This window comes from Microtus ochrogaster, chromosome 7 (assembly GCF_000317375.1).
Source record: "Microtus ochrogaster isolate Prairie Vole_2 chromosome 7, MicOch1.0, whole genome shotgun sequence".
Lineage (NCBI taxonomy): Eukaryota > Metazoa > Chordata > Mammalia > Rodentia > Cricetidae > Microtus > Microtus ochrogaster.
The window spans coordinates 78,350,082-78,377,132 of NC_022014.1; the positions used below are offsets into that span (position 1 = coordinate 78,350,082).

General features: G+C 53.1%; 2 protein-coding genes across 2 annotated transcripts in view; one reads left to right on the plus strand and one right to left on the minus strand.

Moving 5' to 3' along the window:
- Window positions 1-6,568, plus strand: part of Otop3 (otopetrin 3) — a 10,982-nt gene extending 4,414 nt beyond the window's left edge. Inside the window, exons 2-7 of the mRNA XM_026780082.1 lie at window positions 132-512; window positions 612-748; window positions 1,489-1,547; window positions 1,814-1,932; window positions 4,546-5,366; window positions 6,398-6,568. Coding sequence (XP_026635883.1) covers window positions 132-512; window positions 612-748; window positions 1,489-1,547; window positions 1,814-1,932; window positions 4,546-5,366; window positions 6,398-6,568 — 1,688 coding nt within the window. The remainder of the gene's footprint in view (window positions 1-131; window positions 513-611; window positions 749-1,488; window positions 1,548-1,813; window positions 1,933-4,545; window positions 5,367-6,397) is intronic.
- Window positions 6,569-7,862: 1,294 nt separating this feature from the next.
- Hid1 (HID1 domain containing) overlaps window positions 7,863-27,051 on the minus strand; it is a 21,579-nt gene continuing 2,390 nt past the window's right edge. The window contains exons 2-19 of the mRNA XM_005350715.2: window positions 21,961-22,110; window positions 20,496-20,666; window positions 19,845-19,958; window positions 19,174-19,280; window positions 18,861-18,977; window positions 16,979-17,201; window positions 16,761-16,817; window positions 15,524-15,664; window positions 15,258-15,348; window positions 14,899-15,050; window positions 14,709-14,787; window positions 12,528-12,692; window positions 10,744-10,971; window positions 10,371-10,477; window positions 9,837-9,917; window positions 9,194-9,285; window positions 8,892-9,050; window positions 7,863-8,652 (exon numbers count right to left, since the gene is read on the minus strand). Of these exons, the coding sequence (XP_005350772.1) occupies window positions 8,589-8,652; window positions 8,892-9,050; window positions 9,194-9,285; window positions 9,837-9,917; window positions 10,371-10,477; window positions 10,744-10,971; window positions 12,528-12,692; window positions 14,709-14,787; window positions 14,899-15,050; window positions 15,258-15,348; window positions 15,524-15,664; window positions 16,761-16,817; window positions 16,979-17,201; window positions 18,861-18,977; window positions 19,174-19,280; window positions 19,845-19,958; window positions 20,496-20,666; window positions 21,961-22,110 (2,298 nt within the window). The 3' untranslated portion in view covers window positions 7,863-8,588. The remainder of the gene's footprint in view (window positions 8,653-8,891; window positions 9,051-9,193; window positions 9,286-9,836; window positions 9,918-10,370; window positions 10,478-10,743; window positions 10,972-12,527; window positions 12,693-14,708; window positions 14,788-14,898; window positions 15,051-15,257; window positions 15,349-15,523; window positions 15,665-16,760; window positions 16,818-16,978; window positions 17,202-18,860; window positions 18,978-19,173; window positions 19,281-19,844; window positions 19,959-20,495; window positions 20,667-21,960; window positions 22,111-27,051) is intronic.

Below are 27,051 nucleotides of genomic sequence, written 5' to 3' on the forward strand. Positions count from 1 at the left end.
TTAGATAATATCATCTAGTTACTAGAAATGACACGATCTTCTCTCTCTCTCTCTCTCTCTCTCTCTCTCTCTCTCTCTCTCTCTCTCTCTCTCTCCAGCCCCTGCTCAGGTCACACCCGTGTTACCTTCAGAAGCAGAGACCACCGAAGCAGCATCTACCTATGACCAAGCAGACATGCCAACCAATCACACAGGGCTTCCATGCCCTCCGAAGCAGAAGTCCTGGCTAGCACGGCATTTCTCCCTGCTGTTGAGGAGAGACCGACAGGCCCAGAAGGCCGGGCAGCTCTTCTCGGGGCTCCTGGCCCTCAATGTGGTATTTCTGGGTGGGGCATTCATCTGTAGCATGATCTTCAACAACGTGGCTGTCACTCTGGGTGACGTGTGGATCCTGCTGGCCGCGCTGAAGGTCCTCTCCCTGTCATGGCTCCTTTACTACGTGGTGGGCACCACACGGAAGCCCCACGCAGTGCTGTACCGTGACCCTCATGCAGGACCCATTTGGGTGAGGGGTAAGCGCTTGGTGCTAGGAGGGTGGAGAGGGCTGGGGAAGGAGAACCTGTTTGGGAGCAGCTGCCTGTGCCCACCGCCCGCCCATCCTCTCCTGCCAGGCTCCCTGGTGCTCTTCGGCAGCTGCACTATCTGCCTGAATGCATTCCGCATGGGCTACGATGTGAGTCACATTCACTGCAAGTCAGAAGTGGAGCTCATCTTTCCGATCATTGAGATCATCTTCATGAGTGTCCAGGTGACGGGTCTCCCACACCCCCATACCTGCAGGGACACAGGGACACAGACCACTCAACCTACCCTAAAACCAGCCACAGAGGCAACGTCTCCATGCTCCAGGGTGTAGACATACACCAGTCATAGCTCACCTCTGTGCACCCACACCCACGCAGCACTCCTCTGCACGTGTGTGCCTCCACACATACCTGTTGACACCTACAAACACCTTCGTCTAGACATGCCTGCATGTTCTTCTACCCAGCTCCCAGATACCCCGGCTTCTCCATCTGTTGAGTCTCTACTATGCTGTACTTACATCACCCTTATTTTCCTCACGAGGTAGGTGTCTCCCCTTCCCCAAGCAGTGGAGACGGAGGCCCTTTTCACAGCCGAGCGAGCCACAGTCCCGGGATGCTTACCACTGGCCCAGTACTGCACAAAAAAAAGGAAATGGCAGAGCCAGGATTCCAACCTAGGCTTCCTTATGGAAGCTGCCTTCCCTCCATTGCACACACACACACACACACACACACACACAGCTGACGTACTCACCTATGTACCACCACATCATACACACACACACACACACACAACTGAGGTGCTCACCCTGTGTACCATCACACCACACACATACACACACACAAACACACACACAACTGAGGTGCTCACCCTGTATACCATCACACCACACACACACATACACACACACACACAACTGAAGTCACTAGCACCTGGGCTCAAGATCCCTGTCTCTTCCAGACGTGGGTGCTGTGGAGACGCTGCAAAGACTGTGTTCAGGTGCAGACCAACCTCACCAGGTGAGACATCTCCCCAGCTGAGTCTTCCGGGGCTCTCTGTTTCCACCACTCTCCAGCTTCCTGAGACAGGAGGGACCTGAAGCTGCGGGTTAGCATAGGCTGCATTCCAAGTGACCCCTAAGGGCTCCTAAAATCCTACCACCTCTGTGATCTGCTTCTGAGACTGAGCAGTCACCCCAACAGCAGAGAACGGTGAGGATGGGACTCTGGGAGCTATCCAGGCTGTGTAAGCCATGTGTGTGAGCAGAATGTGGCCCTTCCTCCAGGTGTGGCCTCATGCTGACCCTGGCCACGAACCTGCTGCTCTGGGTTCTGGCTGTGACCAATGACTCCATGCACCGTGAGATTGAGGCCGAGCTCGACGCCCTCATGGAAAAATTCTCAGGTACAAGGGAACCAAAGCTTCCACCCATCACATTCATATGAGTGCATGCACACACACACACACACACATCAACTAGGTAGGGAGGCAACACAGTTATGAAGTTGGGAGCACACTCAAGGCCAGGTCATTGTTAAACAGAAGTGTGGGCTGTAGAGTCTATAAATTGTTTCTCACACAAGTAGAGGGACCTGTATTTGTTCCCTGGGAGCTCACGTGTAAAAATCTAGGCATAGCCAGGCACTGTAGCACAGTCCTTTAGTTCCCATAGTATTTGGGAGGTAGAGGCAGACAGATCTCTGTGAGTTCAGGGTCTACGTAGTGAGTTCCAAGCCAGCTAGGGCTACACAGTGAGAACCTATTTTAAAAAAAGAAAGAAAGAAAGAAAGAAAGAAAGAAAGAAAGAAAGAAAGAAAGGAAAGAAAAAGAAAAAAAAAAAAAGACCATGCAGACAGATTAGTCCCTAGGGCTCACTAGACCTAAAAGCTAATGAGATACTGCCAAAAAAAAAAAAAAAAAAGCAGATACTTCCTAAGAGACTACATCCTCTTGAGTGTCTTCTGTTTGTATGTGCATGTGCACACATTTACATGCACACACACGCACACACACACAGTTCATTGTGTCAGTGCACACACACCACACACGCGCGCACTTCATTGTGTCCATGGTCCCCTTCATGCTCCATCAGGGACTGGCACTTGGTGTCCTAATCACTGCAGTCACATTGCCCGCAGCAAACCAGCCACTGATCCTGGCTGAGTGGATCACTGAGAAGCCTTTCAGGCACACGCCCACCCATGCCATTTGCATTTTCTTTGTAAGAGACTAAAACTCCTCTTTGGGGCTGAAAGGAATGCTGTCCTGATGCGATCTTAATATCTAAACATACCAGGAGGGAAAGGAGACTTGTGGATAGACAGCTCTCTCCAAATCATCCGGTCTGGCTAATCCTGAGTGTGGATAGTTCTCCCTTTGAAGCAACATCCCAACATCCTATAAATCCACATGGGAGCATGCGGTCTGTGGGATTCAGCCACACCTATGTGTCCGCCCCACCCACAGGCGGCATCATAGCCTGTGTGCACCAGCTCTCACGCATTCACACACCCAGCGCGTGAATCATGGCATGTCTGTATGTTGTGGCCTTCCCTTACGTTCTGTTTGCACTTTGCACAAAAAGTGCAAAGAGGAAGCTTGGGTCCAGTGACGTCATGGATGTGTGTTTGTATGTCTGCGGCTACGGGTTGCAACAGAGCCTCATTCAGGCAGGGCAAGCGCTCTACCACTGAGCCACACCTAGAGTTTCAATTCATTATTATTGGGCAATTTCTGGAGCTCAGTGGCCAGTCAGTTTAGCCAAAACACCAGGTTCAGTGAGAGACCCTATCTCAGAACATTAGGTGGAGAAGCAACCAAGGAAGACAAATCAACATCAAGCCTACACACACACACACACACACACACACACACACACACACACACACCAAATATACGACATAGTGATTACGTTTTTCTGAGGCAGGTTAGCCAAGGCTAACCCAAATTCCTGATCCTTCTGCCTCAGTTTCCCAAGTGCTGGGATTACAGGTGTGAGCTACTATTACAAGTTTAAATTCTTGTTTGTTTGTTTGTTTGTTTGTTGTTTTTGCAGTATAGGGGTTCAAAATATACTGGCAAGAGCTCAACTACAAAGCCACATTCCTAATCCTTGACTTCCTGAAACAGAGTTTAACTGTGTAGCCCAGGCTGGCCTCGAACTAGAGATCTTTCGGCCTTGGTCTCCCAAGCTCTGGAATTGCAGGGGTGTGTCACCACACCTGGCACTTCGGTTAACACTCTATTTGTTTTTTAAATAATTTATTTTGTTGCGTGTGGCTATTTGTGTGTGAGAGTCTGTGCACAAGAGTGTGGGTGTCCACAGAGGCAGCAGGGCATCAGATCCCGAGGAACCTGAGTTATAGTGGTCATAAGCCCCTGATGTGGGTGCTGAGAACCGAACCTGGATCCTGCAGGGACAGCCCACTGTGTGATCTCTGAAGAAATAAAGATTCTTTTTTGAAACGACCTTGAGGTTTTCTAGTTGCTTCCCAGTGGTGGCATTTGGCTCCTTCCCTCTCCTCTGCTTTTCCTAGATGTGCAGCCCAAAGTCTGACTTAGTTTCAGGTCAAGCATTTTGGCACCCATGAGTGCAGTGAGACCGTGCATTCACCCAGGGGCATTGACTCCTAGTTACCCCAGTGTGTCATGCTGAGGCCGGTCACGGCATTCAGGTGTGGCAGCCTGGTTTCTTATGCAGATGACGGGTTTGCTCTGCCAACGGAGCGGAGCGACGTGTGGAGGTGATGCTTGGAGTCAGGGAGAGCATGCCTGAAATGCTTTGTGAAAGTTTGGACCTGGAGTCTCGAATCCCTTTGTAAAACAGTGATCATTTTGTGATTTCCAATCTCTATGCTCCAGCCTCAGATGTTTCCACATCTGTAAAACAAACATCTGGCTGGGTCCCGTCCGAATCCAGTGTGCTCCAGGAGGTGGGTGAGAGTGATCGTTGGCACTAGGGTTTCCAGTACAGGGCCTGCCTGAGATGCTGTCTCCTCCTGCCCTACCCCCTCTCAGGTAACGAGACGAACACTTGCATGTGTCTCAACGCCACGGTGTGCGAGGTCTTCCGGAAGGGCTACCTGATGCTCTACCCATTCAGCACGGAGTACTGCCTCATCTGCTGTGCAGTACTCTTCGTCATGTGGAAGAACGTGGGCCGCCGCCTGGCAGCCCACTCAGGTGCCCATCCCAACAGACCACCCTTCCGCCTGCACGGGGTCATCTTTGGGCCCCTGTTGGGCCTTTTGGCACTGGTGGCTGGTGTGTGCGTCTTTGTGCTCTTCCAGATCGAGGCAAGCGGCCCTGAAATAGGCCGCCAGTACTTCACCCTTTACTATGCATACTATGTGGTCGTGCTGCCCACCATGAGCCTGGCGTGCCTGGCAGGCACAGCCATTCATGGGCTGGAGGAGCGAGAACTGGACACACTCAAGAACCCCACCCGCAGCCTGGATGTGGTGCTGCTGATGGGCGCCGCCCTGGGCCAGATGGGCATCGCCTACTTCTCCATCGTGGCTATCGTGGCCACCCGGCCACACGAGCTGCTCAACCAGCTCATCCTGGCCTACTCCCTGCTGCTTATCCTACAACACATCACTCAGAACCTCTTCATCATTGAGGGCCTGCACCGCCGCCCGCTCTGGGAGCCTGTGCTCCCGGATGCGGATGTGATGGGGAAGCAGGATGCTGAGCTGCCCCGCAGAGGCTCCCTGAGGGAGCTGGGTCAGGATCTACGGAGAGCCTCACAGGCCTACATTCACTCCTACAGCCACCTCAATTGGAAACGAAGGGTGCTCAAGGAAATCTCGCTCTTCCTCATCCTCTGCAACATCACGGTGAGTATCTGGGCAGAAACTCCTGGCGTGTGGGGGTGGTCACTCGTCTCTAGCACGCTTGATGCTGCCTGAGAGCCAGGAATATCTCCAGCGGCTCCCTGCAAGCTGCCTGGCGTGAATTCATGTGCTCAGCACACAGCAAAGCCCTCTTTACAAATGTGCACGACTCTGACCCCCAGAAGCTTTCGGTCTTGATGGGGAAGGTGCCAGGGGGCCTGTTAGAAAATGACCACTGAACTCGTCATATGTTGAACTCGGCTAGAAGAGCAGACCCTAGTGAAGTCGGAGGTCGGCACTGGTCTCTTAGCATCTGCTGGCTGCTGAGTAGCCAGCCCAAAGGTCCATGCGCTCTCTCCACACCTCCTCTGATCATCCAAATGACAGGCGATGTTGCTGTCCGTCCCCCTTCCCTTTGGACCAACTGGAGCGTATGTTGTCTGTTCAGTCCTGGCTCTCACCGCCTGTAACTGGCAGATATGGGACAGCTCAGGGTTGTTTAGCTTGCAACACACCCCAGATGTGAAGCAGCTGGGCTAGGCCAAGAAGAAGTGATAAATTGGCTTTAAACTGTGTCATGAGTTCAGTGACGAAAACGCGCATCCCAAGAGCCAACGTGTGTTTCTGGAAGGTGGACGAGGTTGATCTGGGCTTTGGCAAACGGGTAAAATTCTCACAGGAGAGCAGGAGGGATGCAGGTGGCTGTAACTAGCAGAAGTAGTAAAACCTGTGTTCGGGGCTTAGGGCACAAACAGTCCAACCTGGCAGTGTAGATTGCTGGCTGAGAGATCCTGCCAAATGCTATGTATAAGGAACCCTCTGGGGCTCAACCAGGCCTCAAGCAAGCCAACCAACATGGCCATGACTTTTCCGTGTCAGGGGTAAGAAAGACATCAGGGCTGGGGACCTTGCTCTGAAAACCCCAGGATGAATGCTGGACCAACTGCAGGGTCCAGGTCAGCCTCACATGAGCTGAGCATCTTAAGGTTTGGGAGAGCCCCTCCCTCACCCAGCAGCCTCCTCTCTCTCCCCAGCTGTGGATGATGCCCGCGTTTGGCATACACCCTGAGTTTGAGAACGGGCTGGAAAAGGATTTTTACGGCTACAGGACCTGGTTCACCATTGTCAACTTCGGCCTGCCTCTGGGGGTCTTCTATCGCATGCATTCTGTTGGGGGACTGGTGGAAGTCTACCTGGGGGCCTGAGTGCCCAGCCAAATCAGCCACAGCAGAAGCCTCGGAATACCAAGGCAGAAGAGGAAGCGTGGCCTCTCTGGGCAGATACATCACATGAAGGGGTGCGGACACCTGCCCGGAGTTCCCAAAGTTCCTCAGCCTGACTGAGAGGGGAGGTACCACCTGGAGCTCAAAACCAAGGGTAGGGCTTGGAAGTGGAGCCTGACCATAGCCCTCCGCAAGAGCCCATGTGGTACGGACTATGCAGCTGACAGGCAAAGGTTACTATCTGTGAGGGTCAGTGTGAAATCATGGCGTCTAGCGGCTGGAAAGGGGCTGACTGGTCCTGTGGAAGGGGCTCCTGGACATCCTGGAAGCTCAGAACTCCTACTGGGAACTGAGAACCCGGCCCTCTGAGCTTGGCAGCAGCCCCGCCCCTCTCCCCCATCTTCTAACGAGCTCCTTAATTAGCTGCCGGGCAGGGCTCAACAGCTCTTTCCTGCTTCCATAAACCCTGTTTGTTTGATTGATTCCATTCAGCCTCTGCGGCATTTGTTCCTGGAGACAGACCTGCCACTCCAGGTGTGGCCAACAGAATGGTCCTCTCAAGCAAGACAGTCCCGTTCCTCAGCCAGGAGCGGGTGACACCAGGTACTCTCTGTCTGGTCCACGGACAGAGGCAGGAAGAGATGAGTCTAGGATTACAGAGCCCCAACCTCCACCCTTGGCCTGCAGTGTCTTGGAACAGTCTCCAGGACAATTCTGCAACTTGCTCACTATGAATGGTCACTATGGCTTCTGCTTACCCAGTGCCCAGGCCTGGTCCCCTGAGTCACTGGGTGGGCCAGGAAGAAGGTGAGCAAGCCGGCAACACCAGCATCCCATCCATTTCTCTGAGCTCAGAACAAATATATCCAGGGCCCAAAGCGTGTGGCCCTGGCCCTGAAGCCAAAGCTCTGCCCTTTCTGAAACTCCCCTGCTCCCATAAAGCCACACACTGTTAAGTGACACACTGTCAAACCAGGCCCCAGGCCCCAGACCCCTCAACACTTGTTCTGACTACCTGAGGTCATGCAAAGAACTTAGCCAGGCCTTTGGTCTCTCCTGTGTGAGCTTTACTCTGGGTTGCCATAGCCAAACACTGGGTGACAGAGTCCGATCCTGCAGCCCCATGTCCTCCTCCCCACAATGACAGATGACTGGCTCAGTCAGAGAGCAAGAGACCTCGGGGGATGGGCTCTGGGTGGCAGAGTCCCCAACTGTGCTGAAATAAAAGCCCCAGTCAGGTACTTCCCCCAACCCCAGGCACAAAGAGAGGCACAGAGAGAGGGACATTTTTATTGTGTAAGGTGGCCGATTGTGCAGAACAAAGATTGCATGACACAGGGGAGGCAGGGAGACCCAGAGGCCAGAGCTGGCTGGCGGTGTCCTGCTTCCCCGACCACCCAGGCAGTAGGTAGGGCAGGGACACTGATATTCTTCAGGCCCCACCAGTCAGGCAACATCCGCCGACCCAAAGGCAGGAACAGGGGGCCCTCGACACCCCACTCCTAAAACATACTCATCAGGTTTGCTCTCTAGGCTGTCAGCCCCAGCCTCCTTGGTCAGCAGCTTATCCACCCTTTCTCCAGGGGCCCTGGCAAGGAGTGGGCCTGGACCAGTAGTCTCCAGCTAGGTAGCCAGGACTTCCTTCACCATGACCAGGTGCCCTAAGGGACAGCACATGGCTTTTTTTGGGAAAACCTATTAGGGCACAGTGAGCTGGCAGCTTCCAGGAGCAGACAGCACAAGGGCAGGTCTTGGAGGAGGAGCCAAGGTGGGCAAGGGCTCTGGTGGGGCTTGTATCTCCGGAGACAAAAGGCTCCTAGGAGAACAGCCTATAGGACAGGCTTTCTTCACCCTGTTGTCTCCAGCCACAATGGGCACCTGGGACCTGCCAGCCAGGACTGACCAACCTACTTGCCCCTCGCCCTGATCACGCTCCTTTAGGTTGGGGAACACTGGGGTCTAGGACCAGCCCTCCTGGCCCTGTTCCCTCAGGTCCCCATCCTCACACCCGCTGGATCTCAAACAGCTTCACGTCCGTATCATACCAGATGGGCGGGTCCACGTTCCTATAGAGGGAGTGGGCTGTCACCTTTTAGAAGGGGGGTACCTTGGAGTAAAAGAGTTAGGTAGCTACAAGGCCCCCACCCATCCTGATGCCCCCAGTCTGGATGAAGAGTGCCCACCCTCAACATTAGCCCCACTGTGGATGAGAGGAACCCAGAGCTAAACCCCCCAGTGGGTACTCCTCAAGGAGACAACCATCTCCACCCCAGGGTGTAACTTCCCAACCCCTCGCAAGGCCCACCTCAAATAGATGACACCCCACATGTAGGTGCGGAACCACATGGCAGTGCCCGAGTTCGCCTGGTACTTTCGGATGAGGATGGGGTGGGGTACAGGCAGAAGCCCCACTAGGGTGCCATGTTGCAGGAACTTCAGGATCTCTGATTCATCTGTCAGGCCCCTAGAGAAAAAGGTGGGACCTCTAGAATGTTCCTGGAGACCGAACCCAGAACCCTGGGGTGTGTGCTCCCGTCACCTCCGCCCCAAGCCTGGGCTGGCCCCTCTCCAGGGCCACCTAGGTTGGTACCCAGTTTCCAGACTCACTTGTCAATGCAAATCTTCTCTACCTGGGGCACCAGCACCTGCAGCAGGCGCATGATGGTCTGGAGCGGCAACTTCGACTTCCAGGACAGGATCTGTGAGAGCCACGCCCAGAGCTAAGGGACAGGCTTGACCCTGACCCAGAGCCACGGGCTCCCCAGAACAGGGAGTGTGACGCTGTGATCAACGTCCTGTCTGAAGCAGGGCCTGTGAAGGGGAACTGTTGCTAACGGGAAGAGCCCAGGCCGTGCTGAGCAGTGCCCACAGGCCAGCTGCTGTGCCTCCTGCCTTCCAGAAGACCTTCCCCTTCAATCCTCGCAGTGGCTAGATGGCGCCATCATAGGGATGGTTATTATCCCCGTCCACAGCCATCAGTGGGGCTCACGGGAAACACACAGGGAGCGGAAGCAATTTGGGGAGGAACAAGCAAGGGTGACTGACGAAAGAATCAGTCCTCTGGGCAACTACTAAAAGGTCAGACGGAGGCAAGGAAGGGCAGCTGGAAGGGATGTCCCTCAGCCTGGCTTCTAGACCAAACGTCTTTGGTCTTCTCACCCCAGTCTTTCCAGAGCTGGAGCTCGGACAGACCCTGCTCCATGCCATCTACCCAAACCCCAGCTTCCAGATCCCCCGGTGTATCCCTCACCCAATCTGATGTCGGGTTCCACTGGCCACCGGTCGATGTGTTGGACAATCGCCGCTGCTCTCTCCATGTTTGGCTAGGCTCCTGGTTCCCCGGCAGGAATGAAAGTGACCAGGGAAGGAATGAGTACAGGGTGCGGTCATAGAGCAACAATGTGTCCCCCGCTGACCCCACGACAGGGCTGCAGGGAGGTTGACTGCATCTGAGAGGTAGGTCTAGTCCTGTACCCTTTGCCCTGAGCCCAAGGCCTGGCCCGGCCCAGCCCAGCCCAGTGACAGGTTTAGGGCCAGGGGCTGACAGAGAGGGCAGGGTAAAGGCCGGACTCAGATAAGGCTGATGGATGAGGAACCCGAAGGTCACAGGGCTTTGCTGTGACCAGTAAACAGGGAAGGTTCAGCGACGGGAGCCCTGATTTCCTTGTTCTCACACAGCAACTTCAGAATGTCCTGGCCTTGCCCACTCCTACACTTCAGAGTTCAGAGAAAAAGGCAATGAAGTTATGCTCCGAACTGTGCTCCAGGCATCCCCAATACCTACCCCCTCAGACGGGCTGCCTTCTACTGAGCTTGGCTGGGATTCGGGCTCTAGGGATCGCAAGGTACCATCCTCTGAGACCTGAGATTTCTCTGTCAGCTTGTCAATGCCTGGGTGGGACACAGGAGGGGGAGAGGAACATGCTATAGTGCCCCTTCTGGCCCCAGAGGTTGTGTGTACCCTTCCCGCCTACAGCTGCCTTCAGCTCTGAACCCTGTCAAGCTACCTTTCCAGGCCCACCCAATACTGCCACCCTCACAGGCTGTTGAGTTCCTTTTCCTCAGCTTCCTAGACAGGAATGACACCCCAGAGATCACACCCACTCCCTAACAATGACATCTCCAGCCATACTCTCCCACACTAAAAGCTTCCAGACCTGGAGTGGCCACCAGGCTAGTCTTAAGGGTCCCTGGTTCTGCAGGGGCAGCAGGGCGGGAACCCTCCATGGAAGCGCCCTCCTGGGAACCAGCACGGGACAGGGGCTCCGGCGTCTTCCTCCGACGCTGAAGTGCCTTGTGGATGGAGGGTGGGTCCGTGGGCAGGTTGGCCAGCTGGTGGAAGACGCCACGCTTACGAATGATGGCATAGACCAGGTTGGAATTGCCTGCGGGAGGAACACATCTGGCCTCACTTTGCTTCCCACTCTGCCTCTGGGATGGCTTCCAGGACCAGAGGGCAGTCTGTGAGACAGCAGGGTCTCTTCCCCAGGGATAAGAGCCGGTACAGGGTGTCCAGAGCAGGACAGGCCTGGCTGTATGGGTGTCAGTGGTCATCGTAGATATGGAAGATCCCCAAAAGTTAGGTTGTGGGGTGCCTGTTGTTAGGCTGTGGGATGTCAAGAAATTAGGGCTGTAGAACATACCAAGGAGTTAGGTATTAGGGAGCCAAAAAGGGAGGGAAAAGAAGAAGAAGAGAAGGAAGAAGAGGAGGAGGAGGAGGAGGAAAAAGGTTTTTTTTTTTTTTGGAGGGAATAAATTAGGTTGTTGGGGTGCCCAGATGTTAGGCTGTGGGAAACAGCTAAGCCCCGAGTTCCCTCAGTATCTTGGTATATCTTGAAATCCCCTTGCAGTCCAGCGCTAAGGGGGTATATTCTGGCATGGGGGGGGGCAACCTGAGCCCTACCGTGTCTTCATCAACCCAGAATTAAATCTGTCACCCTCTCAGCATCACAGAGAAGTCCAGGAGGACGCTGCTGCATGTGCCCGTCCTCCGTCACCTACCTACATTCCCACAGCTATCAGGGGGAGGTGTGAGGGCTTCCCAGAACCCTCGATGGCCCCGTCTACCTCTCCAGTCCTGTGTCATACCACACTGCCTTCAGTTTAGCACCCATCCTAGGGCCTTTGGACAGTCCCTTGCCGTGCAGTGCTTTTCTGCCCACCTCACGTTCATCCATCATTCATATATATATACACATATGTATTTATATATACGTATATATATGTGTATATATTCATCTATACACACACATATATATATGTATATTGCAAATATTTGAGTTGCTAGATGCTGTGCCAAGTGCTTTTTTTTTTTGAGTTACTAATCCCCCCCCAATAATCTCTAAGAAAGGGCCTTTTTGGTTGTTTAGTTTTGCTTGGTTTTGTTTTTTAAGACAGGGTTTCTCTGTGTAGCCCTAGCTGTCCTGGAACTCACTCTGTAGCCCAGGCTGGCCTCAAACTCAGAGGTCCCCCTGCCTCTGCCTCCCAAGCGCTGGGACTAAAGGTGTGCACCCTGCGAGAGGGACTCCAGCGGTATCATTATGAGCACCCCACAAATGGGGACCAAGGCTCAGAGACGGCCACAGAGCACATGAGTGGCAAGGTCTGGCTTGCACCGGTGACCCCAGTAAGACATCTGTTGTGGCAGCCGGCAGGCTCTTGACGCTCTGAGTTTTCCAGGTACCCAAAGCTAAATGAACTCTTTGGGGTCGGGTTGTCAGCCTAAGGCCCCCCTCTGTGACTCCATGCCCCAGCTCTGAGCTCTAGGAGGGATGAGGAACACATGCTTTGATTCCCTGCCGTGCTCCCTATGCCCACGTGCACTGCAGGCACTCAGTAAGCGCGCACTGATGGATCCCTGGGACGGATGTTAAGCTAACAGGCAAGATCCCTGGACCAGGACTTCCCCTAAGCCAAGCCAGGGGCTCAGGTCAGGCCTCACCATCAAACTGGTACTGGATAATGTTGTTGAAGACCTCCAGGAGAAAGAAGACCAAGTGGTGGTTCTGGGATGCCGAAAAGAGGAACCAGGTGGTAGAGAAGGCCTCCAGCAGGTGCAGCAACTTGTTGGCAGTCACCATGGACAGGCTCTTGAGGTAGGGTGACACTGTAAGGGAAAGCCAGCCCTGAAAATCCCAGGCCAGGGCACAACCGCTTACCTCAACAGATCCCCGCTGTCCCCAGCTACCTGCAGAGCCCCCCCCCCAAAACAAAGACTGGCCTCCACCACCCCACAACCTCAAAGGCACACCTGGATCATTTCTCCCAGGCGTCTCCCCGATACAGAGAGAGGAAGGACAGGGACAAGGATGTAGATAAAGAACCTGGGGTTTAGGGAGGGCTATAAACCAAGCCCAAGTTCCCCAGCAATAAAATGACAGGACAGGGGCGCTCACACGGGATGTGACACCATTCAAGAGTAACAGGTTGCTGTCATGAGATTTGTATTCCTTGGGACAGCATTGCGAGTGAGAATCAAAGAGGAAACCGCAGCTGACCTGTGTGTGTCCTTTTCCCCCCCGCCTTTTCCCCTGACTCTGCTGAAGGCCCCAGAGGGTGGGAACAGGGACTCAGACGTTGGTCACAAGGGCATTCTCAGAGCTGCCCTTGCTTGTTAGGCACTCGGTTAGGACTCGTGAAAATAGAATCGGTGGACCAACTAAGGGAAGATACAGAGCTCATAACCCAGCTAGAGACCTCAGGACCCACGGTGCCACCCCAGACACTCAGGAGTTCAAACGATAGTATGGTCAGCATGCTAGTCTTCACTATCACCTGGGAAGAGAGCACGACGAGGAATTATCTAGATCATGTTCGTGTGTGGGCATGTCTGGGGGGCGGCGCCTTGACTGTTAATTAAAGTGGGAAGGCCCCTACAAATGTGGGTGGCACCATTCCCTAAGCTGGGCCCTGAACAGTTAAGAGTAAGGAATCTAGCTGAGCCTATGCTGCCAGGCAGCAAGCAAGGGTCTGTCTCTCGGTTCCTAGCTGTGTATGTCATATGACTAGCTGCTTCAGTGCCTGCCTTAACTTCCCCGCAATGACGGGCTGTGACCTGGAACTATTATTTTTTAAATATTTATTTATTTATTCTGTCTGTGTATATGCCTGAAGGCCAGAAGAGTGCGCCAGACCTCTTTACAGATGGTTGTGTGCCACCATGTGGTTGCTAGGAATTGAACTCAGGACCTTTGGAAGAGCAGGCAATGCTCTTAACCACTGAGCCATCTCTCCAGCCCCTGTGACCTGGAATTATAAAGCCAAATAAATGCAAGGACCTTTGTTACGGCAACAGAAATGTAAACGGCATCTATCAAGGAACCACAGTGGCCAAGAGACATTCACGAAAGTCATTCCGCTCTACCTACCCACCGTGCAGGACCCCCAGCTAGCCTGAGCCCTCCTGCCTCCATTCCCGGAGAGCAGCCTGCAGGCCCTGAAGATGCTGTTGATAGCCTCGCATTGTAACTCCAACAGCCCAAACCTCTGCTACCCAATAGCTAGCCAGCAGCCATATGTGGCCATCCAATGTCTGCCACATAGCCAGTGTCCACTGAGATGTCCTGCGTGAACAGAGCACACACAAGACTTTGAAGACTGGATATGAACAGGACATAAACTACCTCAATGGGTTTTATACTTTCTTCATATATAAGAGGCGGTGTTTTAAATTTAGAAGATTATATAAAGTGTATTCTAAAGCTTTTTAGAAATTTTATCTATTATCGTGTGCAAGAGTGTGTGTGTGTGAGAGAGAGACAGAGAGAGACAGAGAGACAGAGAGAGAGAGAGAGAGAGAGAGAGAGAGAGAGAGAGAGAGAGAGAGAGAGAGAGAGAGAGAGAGAGAGAGAGAGAGAGAGAGAGGTCACAGGACAACTTGGTGGTGTCAATTCTCTCCTTCCACTTTTACACCCCAACTTGCATGAGAAGAGCTTTTATCCTCTGGGCCACTTCATAGACTCTGAAGCATTTATCACCTGTCCCTGTTGCCTCTTATACTATACGAAAAAAAATCAGCAGTAACATGTGGCGATAAAGCCAGGCAGACACCTAATGGCTGGTTGGCCTGTGGCCTGGCGCCACCTGCTGGTGAGCTTGGGGAACTTAGGCTCTGGGCTCTTACCATTGACCACAATGGTGAGCAGGCAGTCAAAGAGGGGTTGTAGCCGCTGGTGACCACTGGTAATGATCTTGTGGAATACCTATGCAGGGAGGAAGGCGGATGGCGTGAATGACCCACCATCTCCAGACTCGGCCAAGAAGAGAATGTCACCCCCAAGCCCCCAAGTCAGACCATGCACACACACACTTACCACAATGAGCAAATCTGCATGTGTGCCTGTGAAGACAGGGATGTCCATGGGCACGCGCACTGAGTAGGGCTTGTTCAGTCGGACCCCAAAGTTCCTCTCTCCACTCAGAAGCAGCAGGATGAAGACCCCAATATGCATCAGGCCCACCCGAGCTGAGGCACACAACATAGGAAGTGTCACACGGGCAGGAAGGGGAGGGGAGAACTCAGCAAAGACCTGTCTACAGGGGCCCGAGGGGGCCCCTTATGGAAGGTTAGGACACTGGGCTTGAGTTTCTGGGAGGCGGGACACACTGGCTGGACCCCACCAGAAACGAGACCCCATATCTACCCCGGGATCACAGGCCCATGCTGTCATACATTGATCTGCCCGGGCGTCGTTGAGAAAATAGAGGATGGGGACCAGGATGTCCAGCACGTCACTGCTCTTCAGGACAAAGAAGAGGAATTTCTGGGAATGAGAGAGGGGACAGGTGGGCTGGCTCAGTGCCAGGACTGGCTCCGCCCCACCTTGTCCCACCTAGGCTGGGGAGACCCCCCAAGCTATGCCAGTCCTTGGACCCTGTGGACCCCGCTAAATCATCAGCTCTATCCCTCCATGTCTATAGCCCTCGGAGCCCACTCACCTTGTTGAAATCGCAGAGTTTCCAGAAAAGAACCAGCAGCTCCTGATGGAACTGGATTTTCTTGGTGGAGTTGGGAAGGTAGGTCTGGAGCAGGGGGTTGGACAGCAGCCGAGCTATGCCCTTGAGGATGAACTGGAAGTCCTGGGGGACAGAACAGGGCTCCTTCCAGCCTGGCTCCCCCCAGCTCAGGATACCCCTGCAAATGCCTCCTCACTCTCCCATACAATCTCCAATCGAGGGGCTTAGGTTTGGACATTACTGCTAGCACCCCAGAAAACTGAGCCTCTGCCTTCCCTCCAGCAAGTCAGAGGACCCCCTACGCAAGGTTGAAGCTCCCGGTAACCCCCAGATGGACCTCTGAACCAGGCTCCCTGACCACCTGGATTCCTTGTTGACAGGGACTATCCTTTGCCCCTCCCCCAGCACCTCCAGCCCCTTCCCCATCACACCCAAGAAGTGCTCCCCGTTCTCATAGAGCTCTCATTTACTGGGCTCACCACACAAGCTGGGCTATGTTCTACTTTGATCTTGGGGGGGTGGGGAGGGGGCTGGCTCAGCTATAGTCCCTCACTGTGCACCTGCAGAAGTTAGAGTCCCAGGAACTGTGGCACCTCCCCTCTCCCTGAGTCTGCCTGGACATTAAAGCCACCTCTGAACCCCAACATTACAGCAACCCCCCCCTTTTGGAAGCCGCCTTGGTTACCCTGGTGCATTTGGGGCCTGAGCCCTTTATTTTCTTTCCTTCTTTCATTTATTTACATGTTTTTGTTTTTATTTTTGGCTGTTCTGGGACTTGCTTTGTAGACCAGGCTGGCCTTGAACACAGAGATCCGCCTGCCTCTCGAGTGCTGGGATTAAAGACAAGTGCAGCTACACCTGGCTTATTTATTTACTTTTAAAGACAGGGTGTCCTGTAGTCCAGGCTAGCCAAGAATGACTAAACTTTTAAGCCTCCTGCCTCCACTTCCCAAATGCTGGCATTACAGTCACGCACCTGGTTGTGTGGTGCTGGGGATGGGAGGGAGGGTTTTGTGCATGTCAGGCAAGTGCTCTACCATCTGAGCCACACAGCCCCAACTCCCATCAGCCCTTTCTGCACCTCAAAATCTCCCAAACATTGCCATCACTATTTAACTTAGGGTGGCCATGCATGAAATGCAGAAGGACAGGACTCCTCTATCCCCACAGCCGTTGCAGAAGGTGGGCAGTTAGAGTCCTCCAGCTATGCCCGGCTCACCTCCTCACGATGAATCCGGGACAGGTAGTTCACAAACAGGTTCTCAGGCCCCGGAGGCTGCCAAGGGGAGGAGCTATGATGAGCAGATGCTCCACTCTGGTGAGGCTGGGCAGCCGCAGTTGAACGCCCCCAGGGCCCCTCCCATGGTGTGCCTCTTGCCCAGGACCTCTGCTAAGAGGTACCATCTGCCTCCAGCCATCTCTCCATCCCATCCTTACATCAGCATCATCCATGGCAGTGCCTGTGGTGGTGCCATCCACAGTGGGCGTGGTGCTGGTGGCACTGTCATGGTCCAAGGTGACAATAAGCACCTGAGCGGCCTCCTCCACCAAGGGCTCCCGGTAGTCCGAGAAGAGCAGGTGGTTGTAGGGGATGCCGTAGCCCACAGGGTCATAGGCACACACGGTGTTGAGGAGCGAGGTGAAGAGAGGCAGTGCGTGTCTGCAGGGGAGAGCGGGGCAGAGCTGCAGGGCTGCTCCCCCTGGGCCTGCCTCTCAGGCCACAGAAGAAGCTGCTGAGCTACTGGGCTGCAGGCTAGGACCAGGGAGGCATTAGTGTCCCTTAGTCCCTTCCTGAGTAGAAAAGACCCTCCCTATCCATGCATGGAGCTGACCCCGACCAGGGCCAGGCTGGGCCAAGGGTGAGGGGCTCCTTGTGGAGAACATGCTCACAGCCTTCTCAGTGCTCAGGGGCTTCAGACAAGCAGTTAGAAGAGCAGGGGAACACAGCTTCCCCTTGGGGAGCAGGACCCAGTTCCATCCTCCAGCTCCCGGGCCACAGAATGATGTGAACTGGGTCCAGAAGATGTCGGCGTTCAAGTTCCTCATCTTACAGGTGAGGAGACTGAGTTCCAGCAGTTAAACAAGCAACAAAGAGTGGCCGTTTGTCTGACGCAGCCACGAGGAGAAACTCTGGCCAACCTCTGACTGTGACTGGGTGGGAGCCCTCCTCTTCTGGGGATAAAAAGAAGCCCAGCAGGAAGCCCTCAAAACACAGAGGAGGTGAGCGGTGCTATGCAGGGATCAGAGTCCAGAAGCAGGAAGGTTAAAAGTTTCAGAATGCCAGCACCTGAGCCAGCATCATAGCCGCCTAGAGCTGGGCATGCCCAGTTGGAGTGTGTGTTTCAAATATCACGTCCCACGGATGACTGTGCGACACCCACTTGTACTCGTGAGTGTCCCCTCCTGGTCCAGACCTCTCCATTCATCAGGACGATCCTCAGACCCTCTTCTCCACCCCCTGACCTAAAGGACAGCCACAGGTCCCATGTGGCTGGCTGCTGAGTGCTATTGAGTGGTTGGTCCTGATGAAGTCTGCGGGAAGTACTAACTACACACCGGAGGTGGGGAAAGAAGCGTAAGCAAAGGAAACGTGGATGATCTCCATAGTTCTATAAATTCATTGCAAAGATAGCGCTCACTTTTTAAAACACACTTGAGTTCAATAAAATATACAAATTAATTCCTTTCTTTGGGACAGGATCTTATGTACCCCGGGCCAGCCTAAAACTCACTAGTAGCCAGTGATGACCCTAAACTTATTACTTCTTCTGCCTCCACCTCTGGAATGCTGGGATTAGAGCTGTGCACCACCACACCCAGTTCACACCCAGTTCACGTGGTGCTAGTGGTCAAACCCAGGGCTCCGTGCACACTAGGCAAGTACTCTACACACAGAGACGCCTATCAAGCTACTCACATTCTATTTGTAATGAACAATGTGATTCCAGATGAAAGACCTGGAGCCGGGTGGTGGTGGCGCACGCCTTTAATCCTAACACTAGGGAGGCAGAGGCAGGTAGAGCTCTGTGAGTTCGAGGCCAGCCTGGTCTACAAAGCAAGTTCCAGGCCAGCCTGTTGCACAGAGAAACTCTGTCTCAAAAAAGAAAAAGAAAAGAAAAGAGAAAAGAAAAAAACAGCTAGGAGACCTGGACTTGGGCCACCCAAGGGTCCCCAGGAGGTTTGGGGCCTCGATTGGTTCAAGGTTGTAGCTAAATTATGATTTCATGCCACCAGGGGGCAGCATGTCCCCCTAAATAAAGCCAACAGGGCTTAACTCACGAGTGCCCAGGCAAGATTAGAAAGGCATGCTGTCTCTCACCTGTTTTCTGTGGAACAAAAGAACTGAACCCAGGGATTGGGGCTGCCACTTTCTGGAGATGGCGGCAGGTACATGGCCTCTGAGAAGCATGTAAGCAGCAGCTTCAGCAGCTCCATCCTGCAGGAAGGACCAGAAAGGGTGCATTAGGACCATCTCCCTCTAGGAGGGAGTTGCCAACCCTGCCCACCACCCTGGCCAAGGACCAGGAAGAAATGACCCCTGTTCCCGAGGTTGGATGGTAAGTCGGCTCAGTCTTCTTGGAAGACCTGTGGGTCTCAGAGCTATGCAAAGGCCCAGCCCGGGTCCAGCTCACCGGTTCATGTCGTGGATGTAGTTGGGCTGTGGGGAATGAGCAAAGCCCACACCAGCCTCCCAGATGTATTCACAGCTGTCCAGGGAATGGACATCTTCTGCTGAGTCCTGGGAAGAGAGAGGAACTGTAGGATTTTGGGGTGGGGGACACAAAAGAACAGCCACATGACGCATGCCCAGAGGACCCAAGCTTCCCACTGTCCCTAGTTGCACAACATACCCCAGTATTCTCCTAAAGACAGCCCCCCACTAGGCCCCAGGTCCTAATGTACAAGGAGAGAAACAAATGTGGTTGGATTTCTTAAAATGCTCAGTTTTCTTCAGTCTTATATTGGTAATTTTACTTGCTGAGTCCAGTCTGAGGCAGGAAAGAGGGAGGGGAAGGTTAGGGGGATGGGGTGTGGCAGGCCGGGCGGGGGGCTTTCCTGGTTCTAGCCTTGCACCCCTCCCACTTCAGGTAGAGAGGGCAACAGGTGCCTTGCACAGCTGGACACCAGCTGGCTCCTCTCCAGCTGTACCACCCCTCCCCCACCCAGGAGATAGACCTAACAGCCTTGCTCTCTGGGCCACCCCTACCCCCCCCCAGGAGATAGACCTAACAGCCTTGCTCTCTGGGCCACCCCTCTATCTCCTGGCCTCAAGAGCCCAGGGTGTGATGTCGTGGTGTCTCACCACGTTGTTCCTCCGGTGGCTCTGCACGGTGAAGTCTGGGCAGAAGAGCAAGTCAGCAATGGCCAGGAGCAAGGACTCTGCCAAGGGATGAGCGTTCTCATCCTCTTCCTCCCCCTGCAAGAGACGCAGGCTGCTCAGTGGAGGCCGGCCAAGAAGAGGTGGTCCCAGGGCTCGAGGGTGTGGAGGAAAGGGACCGGGTCTCCGCAGGCATACGTAGATGGAAGAGGCAACGAATTCCTGCTTATCCCAAACCTCCCTTAGCCAGAAGAGAGCAGAACAAAGACAGGAATTGGGGAACAGTGAGGAAATCTCCCCCTCACCAGAGGTACCAGGCACCAAGCTCAAGTGTTGCAGCCCTCTTGGAAATCATGGGGGCTCAACCCTTGGCACTTGCCTGGGATAAGCCCAGAGCAGGTGGGGTCTGGGAGAAGACAAGAAATCTGGTCCCTCTGGACCTTCTAACAACAGGCACTGGGGCCTATCCCTGCACCCTGCTCCAGGATATAGCAAGCAAAGGCCTCTTGGGAGGGAAACTGAGGGCATGCCCTTCCTCCTCAGCAGCACCCTATCCCTAGTCCCCATCCCTACACTTCCTCAACAGCAAGTAGCCCTGCCTGGGTCCTCCCCTCCTCCCTGGCCAGGCCCACAGACCCCTCCACGCCCTGCCCCGGGCACTGTGGACCAGAAGAAGCCCCTCCAGTCGGGGTCCTCGAAGATGTAAGGCAGCACTCGGGTGAGCAGCCGGCTGCAGTTCAGGACCACCTGCTTCTCCTTCTCCGAGTGGCAGCCACTCTCTGCTCCTTGTACCAGCTTCTCCACAGCCTGCGGGAACAGAGCAAGGGAAGAACATGGGAAGTGACCCTTTGGGTGTAGGCCACCCAGGCTGCAGAGGTCAGCTAGTTCATGGGAATTGAGATGTGGTTAAAACGCAAGCCTTGAATCTAAGCACTCGGGAGGCAGAGGCAGGTGAATCTTTGTGAGTTCGAGGCCAGCCTGGTCTACATAGCGAGTTCCAGGACAGCCCGGGCTACACAGAGAAACCCTGTCTCAAAAAACAAACAAACAAGGCTGGAGAGATGGCTCAGAGGTTAAGAACACTGACTGCTCTTCCAGAGGTCCTGAGCTCAATTCCCAGCAACCACATGGTGGCTCACAACCATCTGTAATGAGATCTGGTGCCTTCTTCTGGCAAGCATACATGGAAGGAATGTTGTATACATAATAAATAAATAAATCTTACCAAAAAAAAAAAAAGCCAAAAAGCAGCCCAGAGCATCAGGATAGCAGAGTTCAGCCCCCTGGATGACCAAGACCTCATCTGCGGCACCCCTCACTTGAAGAATATGTACCCACCTTATTTTCTTCTGAGAGCCTCTTTTGCTCCTAATCCTTTTGTTTAACCCCATATAGACGTGCCTTTTTAAAAAAAAATTTAAAAAAAGGACTGGGGCTGGAGAGGTGACTGTGAGGTTAAGAATATGTGTTGTTTAAGCAGATATGGAGGTGTACACCTTTAAGCCCAGCACTCAGGAGGCAGAGGCAGGTGGCTCTTTATGAGTTCAAGGCCAGCCTGGCCTACACAGTGAGTTCTAGCACAGCTAGGGCTATGTAGAGAGACCATGTCTCAACAAAACAAAACAAACCTCACCTGCCCTCATAGAGGACCCAGGTTCAGTTCCCAGCACCTACAATGGTGGCACACAGCCATCCAGGACTCCAGTTCCAGGGGATCCAGTTCCTTCTTCTGATCTCCTCAGGCATCACACATGCATACAAAACACATACATACATCAGGCAAAACACTCAAACACATAAAGTAAAATAAATCTAAATTTTTTTAAATTTGTAATAGAGAAAAATAACAACAGCACCTTATGGGAAAGCAAAATGAGCTAGTGTATGAAAAGTACCGGCCAAGGAGGGATAAAGCGCGCCTCCACAGTGGCCGTGATTACTTTCCCCTCAACCCTACCAAGGAGAACTTGAGGCAAAGAGACTAGACCTCTAGGACCTGGGGATGGGGTATTCGAATGTGTGCTCTGTCTCTCTGCAGACTGGGTCACTGGGCCACCCTGGGGAAGAGGGAAGCAGCAGTAAGGAGCCAGACAGCCCTTACCTTGTAGCACAAGGTGGCCAGGTTAGAGGGTGACTCCTCTCGCACTGCCCGGATCTCTGCCGCTGGCACCAATGCAAAGACGTCCTGCACTGAGGTGGCTGTATCTGCCCAGAACTGGTCCCAAAATGCATCGTCCGTGGCTTCCACAGGCTACAGGGGAATCCAGTGTCCACAGTTACACAGCTCCTTCCCCATAGCTCCAGACAAACCCCTGGCAGGAGACCACAAACACTACCCTCCATCCCAGTCAGCACCCAGGAGCCTCCCAATCTGGAGGAAGAGCTTAATCAGCTGCTACAAGACGGGGGGGGGGGGTGTTAAGCAGTGAGATAGGTGCGCATGGTCAAGGGTCAGCTGGTACTAAAACCATCCGAGTCCCCAAGGGTTTGTGCATCCCTGGCTAAGTTCTCATTCTCCCATGAAAGAGAAGCTGACATCCTCGCCGGGCCATATCCCAAGGCCACACCAGGAGGTCAAGTGACTAGAAGCCAGACCAGGGCTGCCCCCAAAGGAAGATAACAAAGGACATAAGCACTCCATTTAGTCACCAATGCTGTCCTCTTCAGCACATCTACCAAATGCCCAGCTCACTGACCCCTCCCCACATGCTCCTCTCAGCATCCACTGCTGGCCCATGCTGCAGGTCCAGTCACTTTCTGGGAGCTCCAGCCTCCAACGCTACCCCTCTTGGTGCTGTTTGTACAATGGCCTCTGACCCCAGACACCAAAGTAAACAGCCAAAGTCACATAAAGGCCTTTGGGGTTCCCACCGCCTGCTGGATGGAGTCTAAACATCAGCTCAACTCTGTTGATAGAGGGCTCGTGCAGCGTGCACACAGTTCTGGAGTGGATCTGTGCACACATCACAGCACTGCACACAGCATGGGGGGTGAGAGCCTGTACTCCCAGCACTTTAAGATTAGAAGTTCAAGGCCATCCTCAGTTACGTAGTGAGTTCAAGGACAGCTTGAGATTCAACAGACCACGTCTCAAAACAGCACACATGGAACTGGAGAGATGGTTCAGAAGTTAAGAAAACTGGCTGCTCTTCCAGAGGTCTTGAGTTCAAGTTCTAGCAACCACACAAAACCACCTATAGTGGGATCTGGTGCCCTCTTCTGGTGTAAGGGTGTACATGCAAATGGAGCACTCAAACATAAACTAAATAATTTTTAAAAAAAAAGCACACACAAGTCAGGCAGTGGTGGTGCATACCTTTAATCTCAACACTCAGGAGGCAGAGATGGGCAGAGCTCTGTGAGTTCAAGGCCAGCCTCATCTACAAAGATATTTCCAGGACAGCAAGCTCTATACAGAGAAAACCAAACTAGGGCTTTTGCTCAGGCTGCCCCCATTTCCCATTATAAGCTTCTCGTTTCAACAATAATTACAAAGTCCTATAGGCTTGGAGCTTGACAGATGACTCATTTGGTAAAGGGACTTGCCACCAAGTTTGATGACCTGAATATTGAACTCAGGATCTACCTTATCCAAAGGAGTAAACCAGCTCCCTGACCTCCACACACACATGTGACTTTGCACAAATATAAACCTGCCACACACATACACAGAGAAGTGTTTTGTTGTTATTGTTTATTTTGACATATCAGGTGTAGTGGTGCACACCTTTAATTCCAGCACAAGGGAGACAGAGGAAGGTGGATCTCTATGAGTTTGAGGGCAGCCTGGTATACGTAGTGAGTTCCAGGACAGCCAGAGCTACATATCTCAAGAACGAACAAAAGATAATTAACAAAGTCCTAAAGGCCCTATTGAGACAAGCACATATATGGCCATGGGGGCTAGAGATGGCTCAGAGGTTAAAAGTGCATGCTGCTCTTCCTTCAGCTCCAGGAGAGCAAGATCTGACGCCCTCTTCTGGCCTCTATAGGAACATGCACATTTGTGGCATACACACAAAGAAATACACATAAATAAAAACAAAAATTTTAAACATAAAACTTGTGGTCTTTGAATTATATAGACAGTCCTACAAGTAAAAGACCAAGGCAACCAATTTATTTATTTTTTTAAAAATGTTTCATGATTTATTTATCTTTATTTTATGTGCATTGGTGTGAAGGTGTCAGATCCCCTGGAACTGGATTTTCAGACAGTTGTGAGCTGCCATGTGGGTGCTGGGAATTGAACCCGGGTCCTCTAGAAGAGCAGTCAGTGCTCTTAACTGCTGAGCCATTTCTCCAGCCCCAAGGCAGCCAACTTAGATGATAAATTTCATCTCTAAAACCCCCTCCCGCACTGATGACGCTAGAACCCCCTCCTGTGCTGATGATGCAGACTGGCATCACCTGACAGGAGGGAACCTCAAGCTGGGCATAGCGATGCATCCTCTTAAAACCAGCACTCTCGCCGGGCAGTGGTGGCGCACGCCTTTAATCCCAGCACTTGGGAGGCAGAGACAGGCGGATCTCTGTGAGTTCGAGGCCAGCCTGGTCTACAAGAGCTAGTTCCAGGACAGGCTCCAAAGCCACAGAGAAACCCTGTCTCAAAAAAAAAACAAAAACAAAAACAAAAAAACCAGCACTCTCGGGAGGCAGAGGAAGGCAGATCTCTGAGTTCGAGGCCAGCCTGGTCTACATAGTAACTTCCAGAACAACTACACATAGAAACCCTGTCTCAAAAAAACCAAAAGAATAAAAAGAAAATTCCTCCATAAGATTGGGTTATAGGCAGGCTTATAGGACATTTTCTTTTTTTTAGTGGCTGATGAGGGATGGTCTAGCCCACCTATCCCTGGGTTGGTGATCCTGGGTTCTATAAGAAAACAAGTTGAGCAAGCCATTGGGAATAAGCAGTACCCCTCCACAGCTTCCTCATCAGCTCCTGCCTCCAGGCTCCTGCCCTGCCTGAGTTCCTGCCCTGATTTTCTTTGATGGTTAACTGGGATGTGGAAGTGTAAACCACATAAACCCTTTCCTCCCCAAGCTGCTCTGGTCATGGTGTTTCATCTCTGTGTACAGGCATGCTCCTACCCGGGAACCTCCAGTTCCAATCTCTATTCATCACGTTCTTTTTGTCTGTTTGTGTTTCCAGACAGGGTTTCTCTGTGTAGCCTTGACTGTCCCTGAACTCACTCTGTAGACCAGGCTGCCCTCCTGCAGAGATCCTCTTACAGAGATCCACCTGTCTCTGCCTCCCAAGTGCTGGGACTCAAGGTCTGTGCCATCACCACCTGGCTACGTCATTCTTGACTTAGGTCTAGATGTGCCTGCCTGGCAGCCCTTTCTCCCTGTCCTTGCTGCTGAGGTGGGTGCTGACAAGGCTGAGTGCCAGGGGGCTGCCCAAACCCGAGGCTGGGGAATGCACACTTCACCAAAGTGCCCACTCCCTGAACAAAAGTCCCCCCACTCCACTGAGCCCTAGGTAACTCCTGGCTGCAGCCTGTCTCAGAACTGGTAGAGCAAGTTAGCTGGAGGTAAACAAAGGCCTAGGGAGAGGCCCTGGAGGTGGGGTTTGCTGGACCTCAGCTCTACAGCCATCTGATACCCATGGGGGCTGGCAGGAGCTGGGGACCCCAGTCATAGTGGCCTGGAGCCAGTGGAATGAGGAGTCGCCCTCAGAAGGCCTGTGGAGCTCCCCCCATTGGAAGCCCCTCTGGAAATCTGCCAACTCTAATACCCAACCCACCTCCCAGGTAGTTACCACCCTTAAAGGGGCAGAAGCCCAGCTGAGCACAGCTAGGCATGACCTCTGACCTTGTTCATTAGGTAAGCATCACCTAGGGACTGAAATCCAAATGAGACTTTTAAGAGGGGCCTTAGAGGCTGAACCCAGAAGAAGAGGGGAAACCCTTCAGAAACAAGGACGTGTCTTCCTGCCCGCCCCAACCTTCTTCATGTAGCCGGGGCTTAGCCTGGAATTCTCTGTGTAGACCAGGCTGGCCTTACAATCATAACCCTCCAGCCTCAACCCCCAAGTGCTGGGATTACACAACACCTGGCTGTGGAAGTCAAAACGCCACCCCTTCACAACCTCTCATCACAGAGACTGAACATAGGGCCTCATGATCGCTGGCCTCAGTCTGCACCTCCTCCCCTGATCCCACTGTGCCTTAGGCATTTGCATTGGTTGAGGGAACCAGATATAGCTTTAAAAAAAACTATTTAATTTTTATTTATGAGTATGTGTGTCCCCATGTGCATGAACATGTGTGGGGGCACGAACAGAGGTCAGAAGAAGGTGTTGGGTCTCCCAAAGCTGGAGCCATAGGGAGTTGTGAGCCACCCATATGGGTGCCGTGAACTTTTCTTCATCTTAAAGAATAGTGAGCCCTCTTCACCATTGAGCAATCTCCCCAGTCCCCAGCTGAGGCTTCAATAATCTCCTTCTGGGGAGGGGGTGGCAAGCAGTAAAACCAGCTGTGGTCTACCTGGATGAGGATGATCTGTTCTGACAGGTGATCAAAGCATTCTAGGCACACACGAGTGTGCATGTGAACATGTGCCTATCAGCTCTGAGCCTGGCCTGCAGCAGAGCATTCTCAGATAGGCAGGATCTTGGGGTGGAGGGAAATCTCTGATCTTGTAACGCCCCACTCTATGGTGCCAGCCAAGAAAGGAGACAGGAAACACAGCCAATGTGGCTGGCCTCAGAGTTAGAGCTAAGCCCGGCGGCCCAGGGCTGGCCAACAGGGCAGGAAGAAAACAGGATGCGGGGCAGGAAGGCAGGGAAGGCTGACCGGCAAGCACTCACACCCGAGCGCTCAGGCCTGGGCTACAGGAAAGTGTCCACTGTCCGCTACCCAAAGCACAGCCTCTGAGGGCCTGGAAGTGAGGTCGTTCTGAGGTCAACACACCCGAAGCATCTTGCATATACTGAGTGCAGGTCCAGGAAGACCATCACGGATTCTTGAATCCCAGCTGCCCAAAGTCGACACCTCAAAGAGTCCAAGGTCTTGGCCCCCTCCCACCTGTGAGAGTTCCACATTTACATGAAAGCCCATGGCCTGGTGAGATGGCTCAGCAGTGAGGGTTCTTGGTAAAAACACTTAGGAAAGGCACTTCATGCTTGCTGATAGGCAAGTCTAAGAACCTAAATCCAACCCTTAGCGACTGCATGGTGAGAGAAGAG